General features: G+C 42.6%; 2 protein-coding genes and 1 long non-coding RNA gene across 4 annotated transcripts; 2 read left to right on the forward strand and 1 right to left on the reverse strand.

Moving 5' to 3' along the window:
* Window positions 1–223: 223 nt before the first annotated feature.
* Window positions 224–8,984, forward strand: rgmb (repulsive guidance molecule BMP co-receptor b). The gene is made up of 3 exons (XM_049763845.1): window positions 224–748; window positions 4,557–5,092; window positions 7,061–8,984. The coding sequence occupies exons 1-3, from the start codon at window positions 631–633 to the stop codon at window positions 7,802–7,804; spliced, it is 1,398 nt and encodes a 465-aa protein (XP_049619802.1). The 5' UTR covers window positions 224–630; the 3' UTR covers window positions 7,805–8,984.
* Window positions 8,983–10,669, reverse strand: LOC137840148 (uncharacterized). Of its 2 annotated transcripts, none has more exons than XR_011086613.1 (4): window positions 10,358–10,669; window positions 9,864–10,163; window positions 9,744–9,782; window positions 8,983–9,548 (listed from the first exon to the last, which is right to left on the reverse strand). It is a non-coding gene; the product is annotated as an uncharacterized lncRNA (long non-coding RNA). The 2 variants fall into 2 exon arrangements; XR_011086612.1 differs by having other exon boundaries at window positions 9,864–10,166; window positions 10,358–10,667.
* Window positions 10,670–10,687: 18 nt separating this feature from the next.
* Window positions 10,688–16,954, forward strand: erap2 (endoplasmic reticulum aminopeptidase 2). The gene is made up of 21 exons (XM_049763834.1): window positions 10,688–10,809; window positions 11,659–11,985; window positions 12,060–12,246; window positions 12,322–12,491; window positions 12,561–12,699; window positions 12,776–12,910; window positions 12,990–13,110; window positions 13,184–13,338; window positions 13,440–13,553; window positions 13,635–13,766; window positions 13,915–14,046; window positions 14,153–14,221; window positions 14,297–14,472; window positions 14,547–14,626; window positions 14,930–15,110; window positions 15,254–15,410; window positions 15,483–15,667; window positions 15,752–15,913; window positions 16,102–16,242; window positions 16,324–16,405; window positions 16,554–16,954. Exons 2-21 carry the CDS (start codon window positions 11,816–11,818, stop codon window positions 16,713–16,715), a joined length of 2,850 nt encoding a protein of 949 aa, XP_049619791.1. The 5' UTR covers window positions 10,688–10,809; window positions 11,659–11,815; the 3' UTR covers window positions 16,716–16,954.
* Window positions 16,955–17,148: the final 194 nt, after the last annotated feature.

Genomic DNA, 17,148 nt, shown 5'->3' on the forward strand with positions numbered 1-17,148 from the left:
TCTAATCATCACCTCATTGTTTTTAATTTTGTATACATCGAGCTGATAAATATTTGTAAAGTTCAAAGGTCTCTCTCTCTCTCTCTCTCTCTCTCTCTCTCTCTCTCTCTCTCTCTCTCTCTCTCTCTCTCTCTCTCTCTCTCTCTCCCTCGCTCTGATTCCCGCCAGCAGGGCTCACTTGAGGCTCTATTGATTTTTTTGGAGGAGGAGGAGAAAGTGAAGGGGGAGGAGTGGAGGAGGAGGAGAGAGATCATGCAGAGAGAAACTGAGATGAGATTGTGCGTGTTTGGAGTCCGTCAAGTAGCGAACGATCGCGAAAAGGAAGCGGTTCCAGTGGTGCGCTGAAATCACACGTGTCACTGCAAGTGTGGATGCGGGAACAAGTGAAAGTGTGCCCACTCTCGCTGACAGACATACTTTCTCCTCTTCTCGGCTCTCCTTGTGCACCTCCGCCCTTTATTACGTGGAGTGGAAGTGCTTTAATGCCCCTGCTCACCCGTGGAGGAGAACAAGGAGAGAAGAGTGGGGAAGAAGAAGAAGAAGAAGTAGTCGTCCCAAGGCCTGGCCATCACTTTCCCTCGCCTTTTGGAGCTCTGTCCTCTCCCCTTTCCTTGCCCTGCATGGACGGGGATGGGGAGAGCCGGATGCTGCTGCAGCGGGGCTGAGCGCCTCGCCACCCCGTCTCTGGTGCGCCGCCTCCGGCCACTGCTGCTGCTGATCATCGCTCTGACCTCCGCTTCGCGCATAGGTAGATACACCGCTGGCACTTTTAAAAAAAATCACTCTCATCTTACAGACCGCATATTACAATGACCATACGTGCTGTTATCGCTTTTTAGACCCTTTTATTCTTCTTTGTGTTGGGCCCACGCCTGCTTGACATTGGCTCTTTTTATAGCGGCAGTGCGGCAGCCCCAGCCCGGATCGAGTTTCTGCATGCTCCTCTCTCTGGGGTCGTCATTCTCCTCCTGGTTATGGCTGCGAGAGTAGGGGAGGCTCATTGCTTCTGCACATGTGCATATAGCTGCTATCAATAAGAATGTAAGCAGTTATGAGTCTCTTTGTACAAGTAAAACCTTGTTTTATGGTGTTTACTGCAGCTTAATGAATAGCAAAGCCTCTATGCTGGACTGCTCATAATAAAAGTTAAATTCATATAATGGAGTTGAAAAGCATAGATCCAGCCTTTATCAGTACCTTACTAACAAATGGCATCTATCGCTGTCTTTAGAATAATATTACAATAATAATTACAGTTGATATAAATATGAACAAATATTTGCACTTCTATATAGACAACAATACTGCATTTCATAATAGACATCTCTAGTGTGGATATCTTCACAGTAAAAGTTGACTGCAGTTCACGTTAGCCTCAATTTAATATTTCAGCTAATGTCAAACGCATGTTCTTAACATAACTGTCAGAAACACATCACTGAATGTAAATGAGGTGTGCTCACTGAAAGCTAACGGTTCATAAAGTGTCACATATCTGGATTGTTTTATCCTGGAGAACAATTGTATGTTTATTTGGTGCAAAAAGCAGACTCTTTTTATGGAGCCACTGTTCAAAAGTGTGTCTGTCTGTGTATGTTATTGTGCGTGCGCAGGGGGTTGGCTGTCTGTGAAGCTGTCACACCTTCAGTAATTAGTTTAACACAACCAAGGCAGCGGCACAAAAGCACCTCTGCACACAACTTGGTGGGAAAAAAACAGACACACTTGCCATTAAAACCAACCTTCCAGGCACCCCTCAGTCTCACCTCGAAAGAATACCTATCATTCATTTGGCAAACACAGCACTGATTTGTATTAACTTGTACGAGTCGTTCCTGAGACACACTTCTCGCCGCTAGTCTTGCGAACGACATTGCCATGTGTTTGTTTGGACAGGCGGACAGGAATGTCGGAATCTTGTGTTCGCACTCCTGACTTTCTTGTCAAGGAGGGTGCACGCTGTTGTGAGTTCCTGTAAAGTGTTGCAGCTTCTGCTCCGAGGGCTGTTTGTGTGATCCGAGCTCAGGGTGAGAGAGTGAGAGAGAGAGAGAGAGAGTGCACACAACAAGGTGATCAATAAGCACTTGGGCTGCGAGATCATGCCTGGAGATCCCTGTCGGATCTCCAGGGATCAAAGTGGTTGGAGGCTTCCATATCGGGAGACAAAAGAAATCTTAAAACCAAGCCGCGGAGATTCACATCATGGATCTTTTGACCCCGGTGTGTTTGCAGAGAAGCCATGTGGGGAATGCGGGGAGGCTCGACTGCCGGCTGAAATATTGCTGAGGGCGGCTAATTACTTGGGGTGGGAACACCAACAACAGCAGAGAGTGGCGGTGATTGAGCAAAAGGCGTTGAACCTCTGAGATGATAGCAGCAGCCTGGAGAGGCAATGGTGTAAACAAGAAAGCAAAATATTACTATTATATTGTTTTATTGTTTCTACTCACCCTTGGGTGTACAGCACACCAGGCTTACACTTGAGCGAATAGTCCTCGTAAAATTTTCTCTATTATTTTAAGAGATGGCTATTTTATTTTTGTTATTCACCCTGACACACAGTACCACAAAAATACATTTTTCCCCTCAAGCATAGTGGAATTGCACTGAGGGCGAAGATGCACATTGTGGTCTGTTGATGGCTTCACTGATGTGATAAAATAGGGAGAGCACATAACGGACCTTCTCATAAACAAATCTCATCTTCTCAGAATTAAAAGTCACATGCCTTGAGGAAAAAAAAACACAAAATATTCCATTGTCAGTTTATGTTGAGTGTGTCGTTTTCCTAGTTTTTTGTTAATAGCATCAGATTACTCACAGTTGCTGCGGAATTTTTATGTACTTATTTTTTTGAAAGGTTTAAACATAACCTAAATCAATCCAGTTCATTCAATGCATATCAACTTTAAAACACCTCACTATCCGATTACGTCACACATTTGAATGGTCGCTCGAAATCATCAACATCAATCCTAACACACACAAACACAAAACATTTCTATACCAGTCAGACAAGGGGGCAAATTTGAAAACGAGTGTTTCAGGCATGCCAGTTTTCTGGAGCACGACCAATGTAGAAGCACAAACCAGAGCACAGTTTACATTCCAAGTGCAGCAGAACAGTTGTTACTCATCATAGCAAAAACATTTGAGCATTTATTTACATCTGGTTTGAACTCTGTTCTTATTGGACTCAATTCTTGTATTGCTCCATCACTCTGCTCAGGTCTGGTGATGAAAGGGTGCTTTTGTTAGTGTTACAACTGCTACTGATAATGATACCTTGTGAAAGAGAATAAACCTGCGCTGATAAGATATCAAGCTGTATTTTAGTACCGCCTGCGCACGGGGGACAGAAGTCAGGTTTAATCGCTCAGGGTCAATGTGTCCTCTGTGTCCGACAGCCACGATACAGTTTGTGTGTCTGGTCTAGTGTCGGTATGGAACAGCCAAGGGTTGTGAGTAGTATGGGGTCCCCTCATAGCGTTTTGTAAATTCAGAGCACTACTGCCCCCAAATGGTGGTCCAGGCTTCTTCATGCCCCCCCAAAACAAACGTGTACAAAGGCACACTTGTGTGCCTGTTTTTGTGCAAGCCAGATCTAATATTGATAAGTGATGGTGTGACATCAGAGGAATTTGTTGACTTGAGCTGAAACAATTTTAGATTTTTCCTCATTGGCCTTATCATATGAGGTTTAAATGAGTACATTCTTTCTTTTGCCTCTAAATGTGTGCACGCAGCTGCTCCTCCACTGCACTCCTCTCTGGCCTAATCTAATCGAGGCATGCCTTGGCTGATGCATTAGATCTGCTCTCTATCCGCCCTCCAACGTTACAAAAGCGTCCGTTTTACTTGTGTCGTAATCCAAAATGAAACAATGGGAACAGCAACAATTCAGACAAAATCCTGTGCATAAAAGTCAGATATTAATATGCCTCTCTCACCCCATATGGCCCCTCCCCTTTTCACCTTTCGAGCACCGCATGCTGCCACACACAAACACACACTGTCGTTATCCCCCACTAATGTGTGTGTGTGGCTAAATTTTCCATTTGGCAAGTAAAATATAGTCCCGAGATCTCAATTGATCAAAATGTGCTTCCTGCTAATGGAAGGCCACATGGCCTTGTGTATTTCACACACAATGTGGTGAGGACTTGTGGTAGTTTTTTTATGGTTCCTGATAAACGTGGCCTTATCTTTTACAGTCTTAAGTAGTCTTAACAATTCTTTATCTTTTCTTTTTGCTGCTCTTTGCTTTATTACACTTTGTCTTTATTACACTTGCAAAGCGGTTCGGCTTGATTGATCCAAGTGTTCTGAGCAGTCGGTTGGCGGCTCGTTTTTTTGTTTTATTAGATTGCAACCAGCCGGTGAGTTTGTGAGTTTAAGATCAAAGCCAGCTCCAAACGCTCATCTTAGTTGTGTCCTAAACTTTCCATTTCTGCTGTGTCCTAAACTTTCCATTTCTGCTTAAAACCAACCTGCCGGCTTTTCCAGAGCTTCAGCTCACCTTTGTGACTGATAATATTTCTCTCCTTTATCTGTAGGTCATTGCCAGGTGATCAGCCCTCAGTGTCGCATCCAAAAGTGCACCACCGACTTTGTGTCCCTGACCTCTCACCTCACACCGGCTGTGGATGACTTTCACGTAGAATTCTGCAAAGCTTTGCGGTCTTACAAGGCCTGCACGCAGAGGACGGCAAAGTCCTGCAGGGGCAACCTGGTCTTCCACTCGGCCGTGCTGGGCATCTCGGACTTAATGAGCCAGAGGAACTGCTCCCGAGACGGCCCCACTTCCTCGACGCAACCCGAGGTCCACCACGAGCCGTGCAACTACTACAGTCGCATTCAGCATGCGCACGCACACGCCCATGCGCACGCGCACACTCACAGCCACACTCACGCAAGGCCCGGATTCCTGTTCTGCGGGCTGTTCGGGGACCCCCACTTGAGGACATTCAAGGACAGCTTCCAGACTTGCAAGGTGGAGGGGGCATGGCCGCTCATCGATAATGACTATCTGTCGGTTCAGGTCACCAACGTTCCAGTGGTCACGGGCTCCTCTGCCACAGCCACCAATAAGGTAAGAAACAAGCTATTTGTTAATCATTGACGGGTTTTAAGAGATGAAAGTCGGTGTTTCAAGCAACCGCTACAGTTCATTTGATCTTGACTGCTTGTTGAATTTAATCTAGCTTGCATTCCATTAGGAGCACACTGACACGGTTCGACTGACTGGTTGGACATTTGCCATCGTTCTTGACATTATTCGAAACGTCCACAAATCTCACATACCTCTGTGGCCCTTGAAGCAAATTGGAAATATATAATAATGACCATAGGACTTTTTTAACTATATGTAGGACATACTTCTCAAGTCAACAATATGAATGAAATTTACTATTGAAAGGGAACTTTGACTACTCTTCATCTTAAGCTATTTGTATCGTACAGTAAACACCAACAATCATCTCTAAGCCGACTGGAGTTCTTATCAGTCATCATCAAGGTTGGTGTTTTATTTTTTGGTTTTAACTATACTTATGACAGTTAATCATTCATACCTCAAATAAAAATAAACTTTATAAAAATAATAGAAATAAACTTTGTACAGTTGATAAGAGCTTTGTGGTAACAATTTGACCTTGACCGGGTTCTGTTTGACCTTAGCAGTTACTCGCCAGTGAAATCCATAAACATGCAATGATAGAATTTTCAGTGGACTGCAGTGTGTAAAACTCCAATCCTTTCCAAGCTCTCCACCGCTTCAGGGTGGCAAAAAATCGTATGTTTGTGTTATTTTGCCGCCCCTCCCCTCCTGTTGACATTGAAAATGGTAGTCATAGTTAAAAAAATGTTACCATCTCTCAACTTATCAATCTGTTCTACTTTAATGTATCTCTCTCTGGGTCTCGGCCGATCAACCTCACAGGTGTACGACCAACAGCTCAGTCTTATGACTGTCTCTTGTGACTGAAGCACTGTTGTGAAACCTAACGTGGTTAATGGCTCAGCATAGCCTGACCTCTAATAACATGGAATGATATGTGTGAAAGGACCCACTGTTTATTGTCGTGCGTCATCTCCTCGCACTTAGTGTGTAGTTGCGGCCCTTTATCCCTCGTATGATAACTAAAATCCACAAATTAAGCAGTAGAGATTTTAACAGGATATGTTGATTTTTCTGTCCTCTTTATTTTAGTCCGTGCACGCACATTTTTGGTTATTCAAACACATACACACCCACACAAGCAAATAGAGTTGCACACCCACCCACACACAAAGCAAATAGTATGCTTGCTGCACTGTGGAGATGAAGGTCTGACCTTGTGTCAGAGGTGGGGCATGTTATTAGTCACAATTATTAGAAACACACACACACACGTGAATGCACATACACACACACACACACACACTTGCATGCACACACAAACACACAGCCTTAATGGCCTGACTGGGCTCATGCCTCATGGCTGTCATGTGAACAAAGCCGCCATTCACCGGAACTACGATGCTGGACTCGCGCTCGCTGCAGTGCTCACACCACACCCTTGTACACACACTGCTGCTTCCACTGTCCTGAGTGTGTGTGTGTGTGTGTGTGTGTGGGGGGGGGGGGGGGGGGGGGAGTGTGTGCATGCATGCTTGTGCCAGCATGTTTGCATAGCTGTGTCAAATTGCAACTTGTTAAAAACTCATTTAGACATTTCTTAAATGTTGCACTGTCAATAAAGTGTGTTGTTGTCTGAGCTATAATTGAACTTATTGAAACAAGTTAAATAGTATGAGAAAGATATTTCGCTATATTAGGATATCTATCATTGTTTTGGGGAACATTTTGTACTAGTGGTATCGGTGCTCGGTATCGGTGTCTACTTAAGAATTGAGTACTTGTACTAATTTTGGTCTGAAAAAACTGTGGTATCCCTAACGGTAAAGAACATTTTTAACTTCCAAGTGTTTTATTCATCAGAAATGTGTAATAGAAATTTTTCCAGCACCCGTCACTATAGTTTACTTCATTAATGCGGGTCTCTTTGTGTCCTTATAGATCACGGTTATCTTCAAGCCCTACGAGGGTTGCACCGACCAAAGGGTCTACCAGGCGGTGACAGACAACCTACCCGCCGCCTTCGACGATGGCACGGTCAGCAGCGGAGACCCCATCCACATCTCCATGGGGACCGACGGCGCCGCCGGGAAAGTGAGGGCCCTTTGGATCTCAGAGCGGAGCCCGGGCCACCACATCGAACTGCACGCGGGCTACATCGGCGTCACGGTTATCGTCCGACAGCTCGGTCGCTATCTGACCCTGGCCGTTCGGATCCCCGAGGAGCTGGCTCAGGCCTACGATGCCACCCAGGACCTGCAGCTATGTCTGAACGGCTGCCCCAGAGTGGAGCGCATCGACCAAAGCGGCCACCTGCCTCTATCGCCGCCTTCGGTGGGCCTTCAGCTCCAGCATCTGCACAAGCCCAGATACTCCTCACAGATACAGTTATACTCTCAAAGCGACAGGCAGGCGTTCACTGTGCAGGCTGCTAAGGAGCGCTGCCGTGAGCAGCTGGAGGTTCAGGACATTTACTTCCACTCCTGTGTGTTTGACCTCCTTACCACAGGGGACGCTAACTTTACCGTGGCAGCGTACAGCGCCCAGAAAGACATGGAGAGTCTTCATCCGCACAGAGATAGATGGAGGATCTACCCCCGAGGCTCCGCCCCCTCCACCTTCTACTACTCCCAACCTTTGCAACTGCTCACTCTGCTTCTGCTTTGTACACTCAGCTTTGTGTAAAAGTGATAGTCCTGCATGTACATGAAGTGCACCAGAGAGAGTTTTTGCCGGAGCACTGATACTGGTTCCTCTCTTCACAGGAAGGATTTACTTAAGCAGATGTGACACGTGTCATGGCGTTATCACTTTTCGTCATGTTTGGATCGAAAGCCAATGACAGTGACTTAAATGTTGCTCCGTAGGTGATAAGCGATGCATTACCCAAAATGTAAATAATGTTTTGGTCTTTCTAGCACAGCGTAATCGTGTAGTGTTTTTTTTTTGTTTGTTTTGTTGATATTTGGTGTGATTTTTTTTCCCCCGTACCTCAGAAAGAGGATTTTTGTCTTCATAGAAGCACTTTATTTTTTTGCTCATTCAAATCCCCATCAGTGTTTCTTACTCACGCTAACGTCGGTAAATTTGTATGAAAATACATCAATCTCAAACTAGCTAATTGTACGCAGCATAGTGCTTTAAGTATTATGTCCTTTGCTATTTTTTGAATGTACTAAAAACATTTGTGTGGACATGTTTTTCTTCTTCAGACCCGATTTCAACATGTGTGCGTGTCTGTTTTTTGACCCAACTGCCGACTTGCCTGGATGTGTTTCTAATTCCTTTGGGAGTCATTTTAGAGGATTCTGACGTCTTTGCCAATTTACCGCAAGTGCAGTAAAGGGGCTCGTATTTGTTGCTCATTGTAATCTTTGTTGGGTTGATTTAAGCCAAAGACAAATGGCCATTTCTCTTTATAGATTAGAAGCAATTCAAACCAGCACCCCACCCCCACCTGTTTTTTAATATGCTACTGTAAATTAGTAAACTCTTTCTCTTGTTGGATCTCGGTTAAAGGACTGAATATTGGACTAATCCCTGCAAACCAACATTTCACCACCATGTCCATTTTTGGACATTGCAGCAATTGTGGAAAAGGTTTGTTTTCTTTTTTCATTATCTGATAAACGTGTCAACTCTGGACTATGAGCCATTCAGTCATATTGCAATCGTGTTTGTGTTCATCATGTGTGAATGTTTGTGAGGCAAGGCTGACATACTTAACTTATTTAAGAACTGTAGATTCCTGTCTAGATAGCTACAGTTACTTGCCCTGTGAATAATTTAAAAAATGGAAGTTGTGGTTGTGCTGTTGCTATGTCAGTGTGTTATTGGAGGCACTTAAAAACATGGAGCAAAGAAACATGTCTTATGTGTTTTATTTTAACAAACAAAATCATAACAGTTCCGGCATAGTTTGCGGCTAACTAATTAATTGCAACATTTAAAACACCTTTCCAAGCTATGATATGGGAAAGAACAGTGGGATCGCACTCTTTGAATGCTGTAATGTCTGTCTGAGGTTAGCTAACGTCCTGATAAGATGTGAGGTTTGGCTTTGACACAACCTCAACTGTCAACACCTGGGATGCAACCATTTCAAAACAATACTAATGCTCGAACTCCCTACCATACAAGTGACACTCTTTAATTTGTAGTGCAGAATTAAATTTGTTTTGTCAGCATAAAGGATATTCCCAAACTGTCAAAGTAATGTGTCCAAGCAGGCACAAGCAATTTTGAGCTCACCATCCCAAGCTTTTATGCCACTTAAGTTATGTACAGGTGATTTACATATTTGTGTGTCGAACAGTCCCTTACCACGTTGTAACAGCGTGTATTGTCATCATGGAATTAAAAACAAGAATCTTCAAAAGAAGCAGCTTCATGATGAAGACGATTACTGTGTTGGTCCATTTTGCAGTTTCTGAAGACAAAACCACCTCTAATGTCATAAACAACACCAATAATGATAATGATACATATAATGTAGGATAAACAGTTATTCCATTTTAAGAACATGTAGATAAGATTAAAAACAATATGTTTAGGAAATTTCTTAATTATGTCAGATCAGGTAGAAGTTGAGATTCGGTAGATAGCAATAACATAGAAAATGTACCTTTACTCTCATTTTCACTACAGATGCTGTTTTGGTCATCTGGAGAGATTACAAAGGGATTAATGTCATTAATGCAAAATCTTTAGGATGGTAGAAATAAGTGACTCTAAAGTGTCCAACCTGTGAAGGTGCTGTGGTGTCTCTTGCTTGCTCGGTGACGCCGACTTACAGAGCAGCTGTATGACGTCCACTCTTTGGTGGCCACTTTGATTCCTGCCACGGCACTGTGGTTGAGATGCTTGCTTGTTGGAGCAAAGCGGACAAGGCCATTTGACGAGTGTCCTTCTGATGATGATCTCCAGCTGACCTCCAGATGACCTCTCCTGGAGTTCCTCACCATGCAAAACAAAAGTGTCCAGCCTAGTCTTTCCCCCGATAGGTGAACAGGAGGAGCCAGTGATGCCAGCATGTCACATTTAACTCCTCATAATAAAGAACAGGTGAAAAAGAAAAAAAAGTATGAAATGAGTAGACAGCTTATTCACATTTTTATATTATCAATATTATTATGATTATTTTATTTATTATTATGTTTTAAACGAAAAATATTGTATTTACCATTTACCATCCATGACATTATTTTTAAAATGATGTAGGAATATGGAAATTCTCACCTGTCCGTAAACTGATGAAGATAAGGTATAAAATTGCTCTGTGTGTTTCTGCCATGTGTGCATACGCTGACTTTGTTCTACTGTTCACCTCGACTGTACGCGTGCGCATCATTGTAGTGTGCGCGTGATCATATTTGCGTGCATTGGTTGAATACCATTTCTCAGGAGCAATGCATTGTGGGTTATTGACTCCTGTTGTAACTTTCCACTAACAATGGACCCTACTCCAACCACGCACAAGAACTGATAGGAACACACCTGGCCAAGACCGTTACATCTGAGGTAAGAAACTGACTTTCTGAAGGCTTAACGCTCAAGCACTCACTAAGTCATTTTCCGGCTCTGGAGTGCCTCCAAGTGGCGGGTCGAGTTACTACAGTACAAGGATTGTTTAAAGAGAAAGTGAAAGTTTCCAGTTATTGCTCAAGCGCGATGAAGCTAGCATGACCAAGGTAAATCTTTCTTTATTTAGTATCTTTCCTTATAATTAGCACATTTTCAAGATTGATGTTGACTAGCACTATCATGCAAGCTCAGTATTGGACCTGGCTGCCTTTGTACTGCTGCAGCTGTTGTCACCTCACACTTTTAGCTGTGGCCTTATCTGCTTTTGTCCACTAGCAAGAACGTGGCTTGTCTTTGTAGCTGTCACGGTGTCGCCTAGATCACTTAGTATTTTTATGATTATTATTAACCTTTTTAGATTTTTTTACTTTTGACTTGGTTTTATGCTCCTTGGTAACCATTTCCTTGTACTGATCTTTTCATGTGCCAGTTTTATAATCCCCCTGCCCTTGTGTTCTACCTGCAATGGCTCATGTGTCAAAAATTTGAGTATATTTAGAGTCAGTCTCTATTCAGGCTTCGTCAGATCATACCTTGCTCTGTATGAATACTTATTATTGTGGTTGTTGTGCTTGCTCGTTTTTTGTTTGCATTATTGGAATTTCTGTCACCATCTGTATCACGAAGCTAGACAGTACATTTTTCGGGGTGGCCAACATTGTGGCAAAAATAATACCAAATGAATTACTATTAAAATGGCTCAGTGTTAGTAATACTGTACCATCTATTTATTATTGTAGGAATTTACATAATTTACATTTAAGGGATTTACATTTATGCTCACCATAAATTAAAAAAAAATACTTATGGTTAGCATAAATGTAAATCCCATAAATGTAAATTGCTACGCTGTGTGCAATGATGCAATCACATCCTCAGTCTTTTAGGATAGACTTCAACTGCTACAAAAACTTCTAGAATGCTGTTTTTATTTTATTGTATTCATTCTTTTTTAGGTTTAGGAATCAAAGAGAAGGGAAACCATGGTCATACCTGTACGTTTTGGCAGTGGACACATCACCTTTACAGGCCTTTAAAAACAGCTTTCATCAGCAGTTGTTAGCCCGCTGCACGGATTTGGCTTTTTGTTCAATCAGGGACATTTCATCCAAAATGCTCGTGGTGAGGCCGTTAGTGCTGTTTCTTCTCCATTCATATGTGGTTGGAATGCAGCCCACCCAAATTTCACAGCAGGCATCAAGCCCTCCTCATCCTCCCGGAGAGCAAACGCTTTTAGAGAAAGACAATCTGTCCTTCCCTTGGAGCCGCCTTCGTCTGCCAAGGTAATCACCCTGCTGTCTTTACTGCAAAAATCCAAAGTGTAGAAATTGATCGCAAGGAGTTCTTTTCTCCTTAGGTATATAATTCCTCTTCACTACCACATCTTGGTGCACCCCAACCTCACTAGTCTCCATTTCACCGGCTCAGTCACAATCGAAATTGACGTTCAGAACAACACAAATTGGGTTGTGTTACATAGCAAGGGTCTGCAAATCTCCAAGGCAACCATTCTGGACAAGAACCTTGCTCATCTCTCAGACCAGGTAGTCATTAAAACAAAGCAGTCAGATTAGCACATAGATATTGACCAGACTGACAGACGTCTCCTCATGTTCTAGGTTCTACCTTGTCTACATTATCCCGCCCACGAGCAGATTGCCATCTTCTCTCCCAGAGTGCTCAGCAATGGGCAAAAGTATTTCCTATATATTGAGTTTGGGGCGGAGTTGGCAGAGGGCTTTCAGGGCTTCTATAAAAGCACCTACACAACCAGTTCGGGAGAGATCAGGTAAATGAGCGAGTTTTTGATATTGGTATAGTGTGTAGAATAATATGGTTCCTCTGTGGTTCTTTATAGAACGTTAGCTTCCACTCACTTTGAGCCTACGAGCGCTCGCACGGCATTCCCTTGTTTTGACGAGCCGAGCTTTAAAGCCAACTTCTCAGTGCGGATCAGACGGAGCGCGGACTACATTGCTTTGTCCAACATGCCGATAGTAAGTATAGTAGATGTTTGATTCCTGATGTGGTCTTCTGCATCACAAAAAAAAAAATGGTGTCTGTTTATTTCAGGTTAAATCAGTTGAAGTAGATGATGGCCTGCTGGAGGATCAGTATGCTGCAAGTGTGAAGATGAGCACCTACCTTGTAGCTTTTGTCATTTGTGATTTTAAATCCGTTACGGCAACAACATCATCTGGAGTGCAGGTGTGGTCTCTGAGAATTTTTTTTTCTTGTTTATTGATGACAATCATAATCACTTAAGGCTTCTGCAACATGGTGATAGGTGTCCATTTATGCTGATCCGGCGAAATGGTCTCAGACCCACTATGCCCTTGAAGTCGCCGTCAAAATGCTTGACTTCTACGAGGAGTATTTCAACATTCCTTATCCCCTGCCCAAATGCGGTAAATCTTTTTTTTTTTCATTTTCTAACCATAAAGCCAAATATTATTCCGCATTTTCTCCATCTCCTTTCAGATCTGATCGCCATCCCTGACTTTGAGTCGGGTGCAATGGAAAACTGGGGCCTGACCACTTACAGAGAGCAGACCCTGCTCTTTGACCCTCACACATCATCAGTATCTGATCAAGTCCGGGTTACCATGGTGATCGGGCATGAGCTTGCTCATCAGGTGTGTGTGTATAGCCTTTTTTCCACCAAGCGGTACAGTTGGGCTCAGGAAAGAATAGATTTTATGGACACACTTATTCCTATTTTTTTTCTCGCTTGCAGTGGTTTGGTAACTTGGTAACGATGAAGTGGTGGAATGATATCTGGCTGAATGAAGGGTTTGCCAGATACATGGAGTCCATTTCAGTTGAGGCTACCTATCCTGAATTAAAAGCGGTATGTGATTAACATAATCAGATGTAGGTGAAGGCCAATGTGAGACTGCGCAACCTAAAATAATGTCCTGCATTCTTACAGGAGGAATATCTGTTGAGCACTTGTTTTGCAGCAGTTGGTCACGATTCATTGAATTCTTCTCGGCCAATATCCAGTCCGGCAGAGAATCCAACTCACATTCGTGAGATGTTTGACACCATCTCATATGAAAAAGTATGCTTTCTGCCTTTTATGAGTGCAGTTTTTTATAACATCAGAAAGAGCTTGTGGAAAAACAGCCACCCATTTCGACTTGTGACTTTCGGCTTGTCCTGTCATATATCTCCTGACAACACATTTGTTCTGCTCTCTATACCTCTAGGGGGCGTGTATCCTGCACATGCTGCGCCATTTTCTGTCCGAAGATGTGTTCCAGAGTGGGTTAGTTCGATACCTGCGCAAATATAGCTACCAAAATGCTCAAAACCAAGATCTGTGGGACAGTTTGGCCAATGTATGAACACAAATATGATGACAAGCACTTCTTTCCAACACATTTTTGAGGATAGACTTTAGAAATATGCAATTGAGAGCGATACCGATATATCATCTTTTTCCAGACTTGCTCAGAGGAAGATTTCATCTCAGGGGAGTATTGTTACAGCAAAGAACAGGCTCATAAAAATTCAGTAAGTAAATATTGAAACTGCTGACCTCCATTTTGAAAAATTTGAATAGGGAAACTTGCCTATTGTTTTATTCAGTACTTGTTGGCCGGGGAACACTTGAACTTGACAGCCGTGATGAACACTTGGACCATGCAGAAAGGTGTTCCCCTGGTCATTGTGAAAAGGGCGGGGCCACGGCTGATGCTCAGACAGGTCAGGTTCCTGAGGACACAGCTGCCCTCTGACCCCCTCTGGTCCACATTGCAACAAGGGTGAGGATGCAGGAAAAGTTGGTTCCTTCATCTGTCACTTTTGCATTACATGATTTAGGAATCTTTTTCTCTAGTTACTTATGGAATATCCCTCTCACATACAAGACCGATAGTTCCGGCACCATCCACAGACATTTGATGACAACTCATACAGGTAAGCTGCAAAGGTTTACTCTTTTTTACTATGTTTATGGTTATAGTTGAGATAGAGCTTATCCCACATCACATTTGTTGCTTTTTTTTTGTGCGTTTGGTGAGAACATTATATGCTTGTTTTATAACATCTTGGACATTTTGCAGAGCACTTTCACATCATTTATAAAAGGAATGTACTTTTTGTGACTATTTTCATTTCATCATTTATGTTGACATCCAGGCCACAATTTTTGTACCATAGTGGAGGCTCATTTTCTCCCGAGTGCCTTTCTACTGTTTTCAGTGTCTATGTGTGTTCCAGACAACGTCTACGTTGGAGATGTCAACTGGGTGAAGGTCAATGTGGACATGACTGGCTACTACGTGGTTCATTATGAGGATGGTGGATGGGAGGAGATAACAAAGCTCCTGAGAGAGAACCACACGGCCCTGAGCTACAAAGACAGGACCCACTTGATACACAATGCGTTTCAACTGGTCACGTAAGACTGCTTACTGGGCTCTATGTGTCCTGTATACTTTGCTCAAATACATCGTAGCAAATAAACTAATTTGATTGTTTGTTTTGAATCCAATGGAATTATACAGTACCCTTCAAATACTGTATCGTCGTGTGTATTTAAAGGGCAGGTTACCTTCCGCTCAACAAAGCATTGGATTTGATTGGTTATCTGCATCTGGAGAAACATACCGTACCTCTGCTCCAAGGATTGGGTTACCTTGAAGCCGTTTTCCATATGATTGAGAAACGGAGAGATGAGGATCTGGTGCAAAATTTCAGGGTAAGATGAGAAAGATATTATTGGAAGTCGTCCCTGAAATCTAAATTTGTTTCTCTGTTTCCTTTGGCATAGATGTACATCCTTCAGTTTTTCCGTGACGTCATTGACCAACAGACATGGAATGATGAGGGCTCCGTGTCGACTCGACGACTGAGGTCAGAGGTCCTCTCCTTGGCATGCCATCTGAATGACACTCCCTGCCTGAATGAGGCTCGCCGGCGTTTCAAAGACTGGCTTCAGTCAAACGGAACTCTCAAGTCGGTCCATCTATCAGCGTCATAATTTCTGTCAATACTTGATGATGCCCTAACAAATATTTCCTGTAATTGTGTTAACTGTAGACTTCCCACTGATGTGGCCCCAACTGTGTACGCAGTTGGTGCCCAGGATGATCATGGATGGGCCTCACTCATGCACATGTACAAGACATCAAACTTGGCGGCACAGAAAGACAAAATTTTGTTTGCCTTAACCAACAGCCGAGACACAAATAAATTACACAGGTACATTCCCCTTTTGGCTACTTTATTATGCACTATTATGCATAGCATCAGAATGATATTAATATTTATCCTTTTTATTAATTTAATTTATAATTGCAACGATAGAGACCTGCAGAAATACGTAGTTTTCTCATGGTTTATGCCGCCACCATGTGGAAAATATTATTATTATTCATTTACTCTTCTAGCCTGTTGGACATGGGTCTGGAAGGTCAGGTGATACGACCGCAGGACCTGTCCACGCTCATCTTACATGTGGCGCAAAACCCTCGGGGACATCACATCGCGTGGAACTTTGTCAAGAAAAACTGGAGCACGCTGGTTCAGAAGTCTGTGTCGATTAGGATGGTGTATTTTTTTGTAGACCTGGTCGACATTTGGTCTAACTGTCTGCTCTGTAACTTCTCCAGATTTGAGTTGGGCTCATCAACTATTAAGTACATCCTCATAGGAACCACAGGGCAGTTTTCATACCCGGAGGAATACACTGAGGTACATGTTTCCAGTTTTGCAGTGTGTCAAGATAGTATTACTGTATGTCCAACATTCTCATTGTACTGGCAATTCACGTAGGAGTGATAACTTTTGATGAGTAATGATAGTTGTGCTAATTCATTGTTATCATTTGTTAACCATCCAGGTGAAGTTGTTCTTTGAGTCCATCAGAGAAGATGCATCTCAGGTCAAAAGTCCTCAATTTGCACTGGACAATTTGCAGAAAAATGTTCTCTGGATGCAGCGAAACTTAGAGACGTTAAAAAACTGTCTGAATGAAAAAAAAGTACTCGTGACAAAAGATTGACTTTTCACGGTTGATGTTTAATTACATTTCTTCATTTGAGAATGATAATTCGTGGTGTGTGTAATACCATTTTTTTTAATAATGAAATTATTCTGCCGGGTTATTTGTGAGAGTGTGAGAGTGTGTTCGTGGGTGTGTATGTAGTGTGTGAGTTGCTTAATGCAGAAGAGATAAACATTACAAAATTATATAGCTCAAATAATTCTTTCATCAAAGGACAATAAAAAGATTGACTACTTTTTTTGTGTTGCGATAACCTAATTTGATTTTGAGCACTTATCACACGGAGAATTCATAAAGTGCTTTACACTGCTAATATACACACAAACGTTACATAGTTCATACAAACAGCATTCATATCATCAATCCGATGCTTGGAAAAATACCTATTTGTAGATTGAATTGTAATCCATCCTTTAATTTTTGTTATTTC

The sequence above is a fragment of the Syngnathus scovelli genome, chromosome 3 (assembly GCF_024217435.2).
Source record: "Syngnathus scovelli strain Florida chromosome 3, RoL_Ssco_1.2, whole genome shotgun sequence".
Taxonomy (NCBI): domain Eukaryota; kingdom Metazoa; phylum Chordata; class Actinopteri; order Syngnathiformes; family Syngnathidae; genus Syngnathus; species Syngnathus scovelli.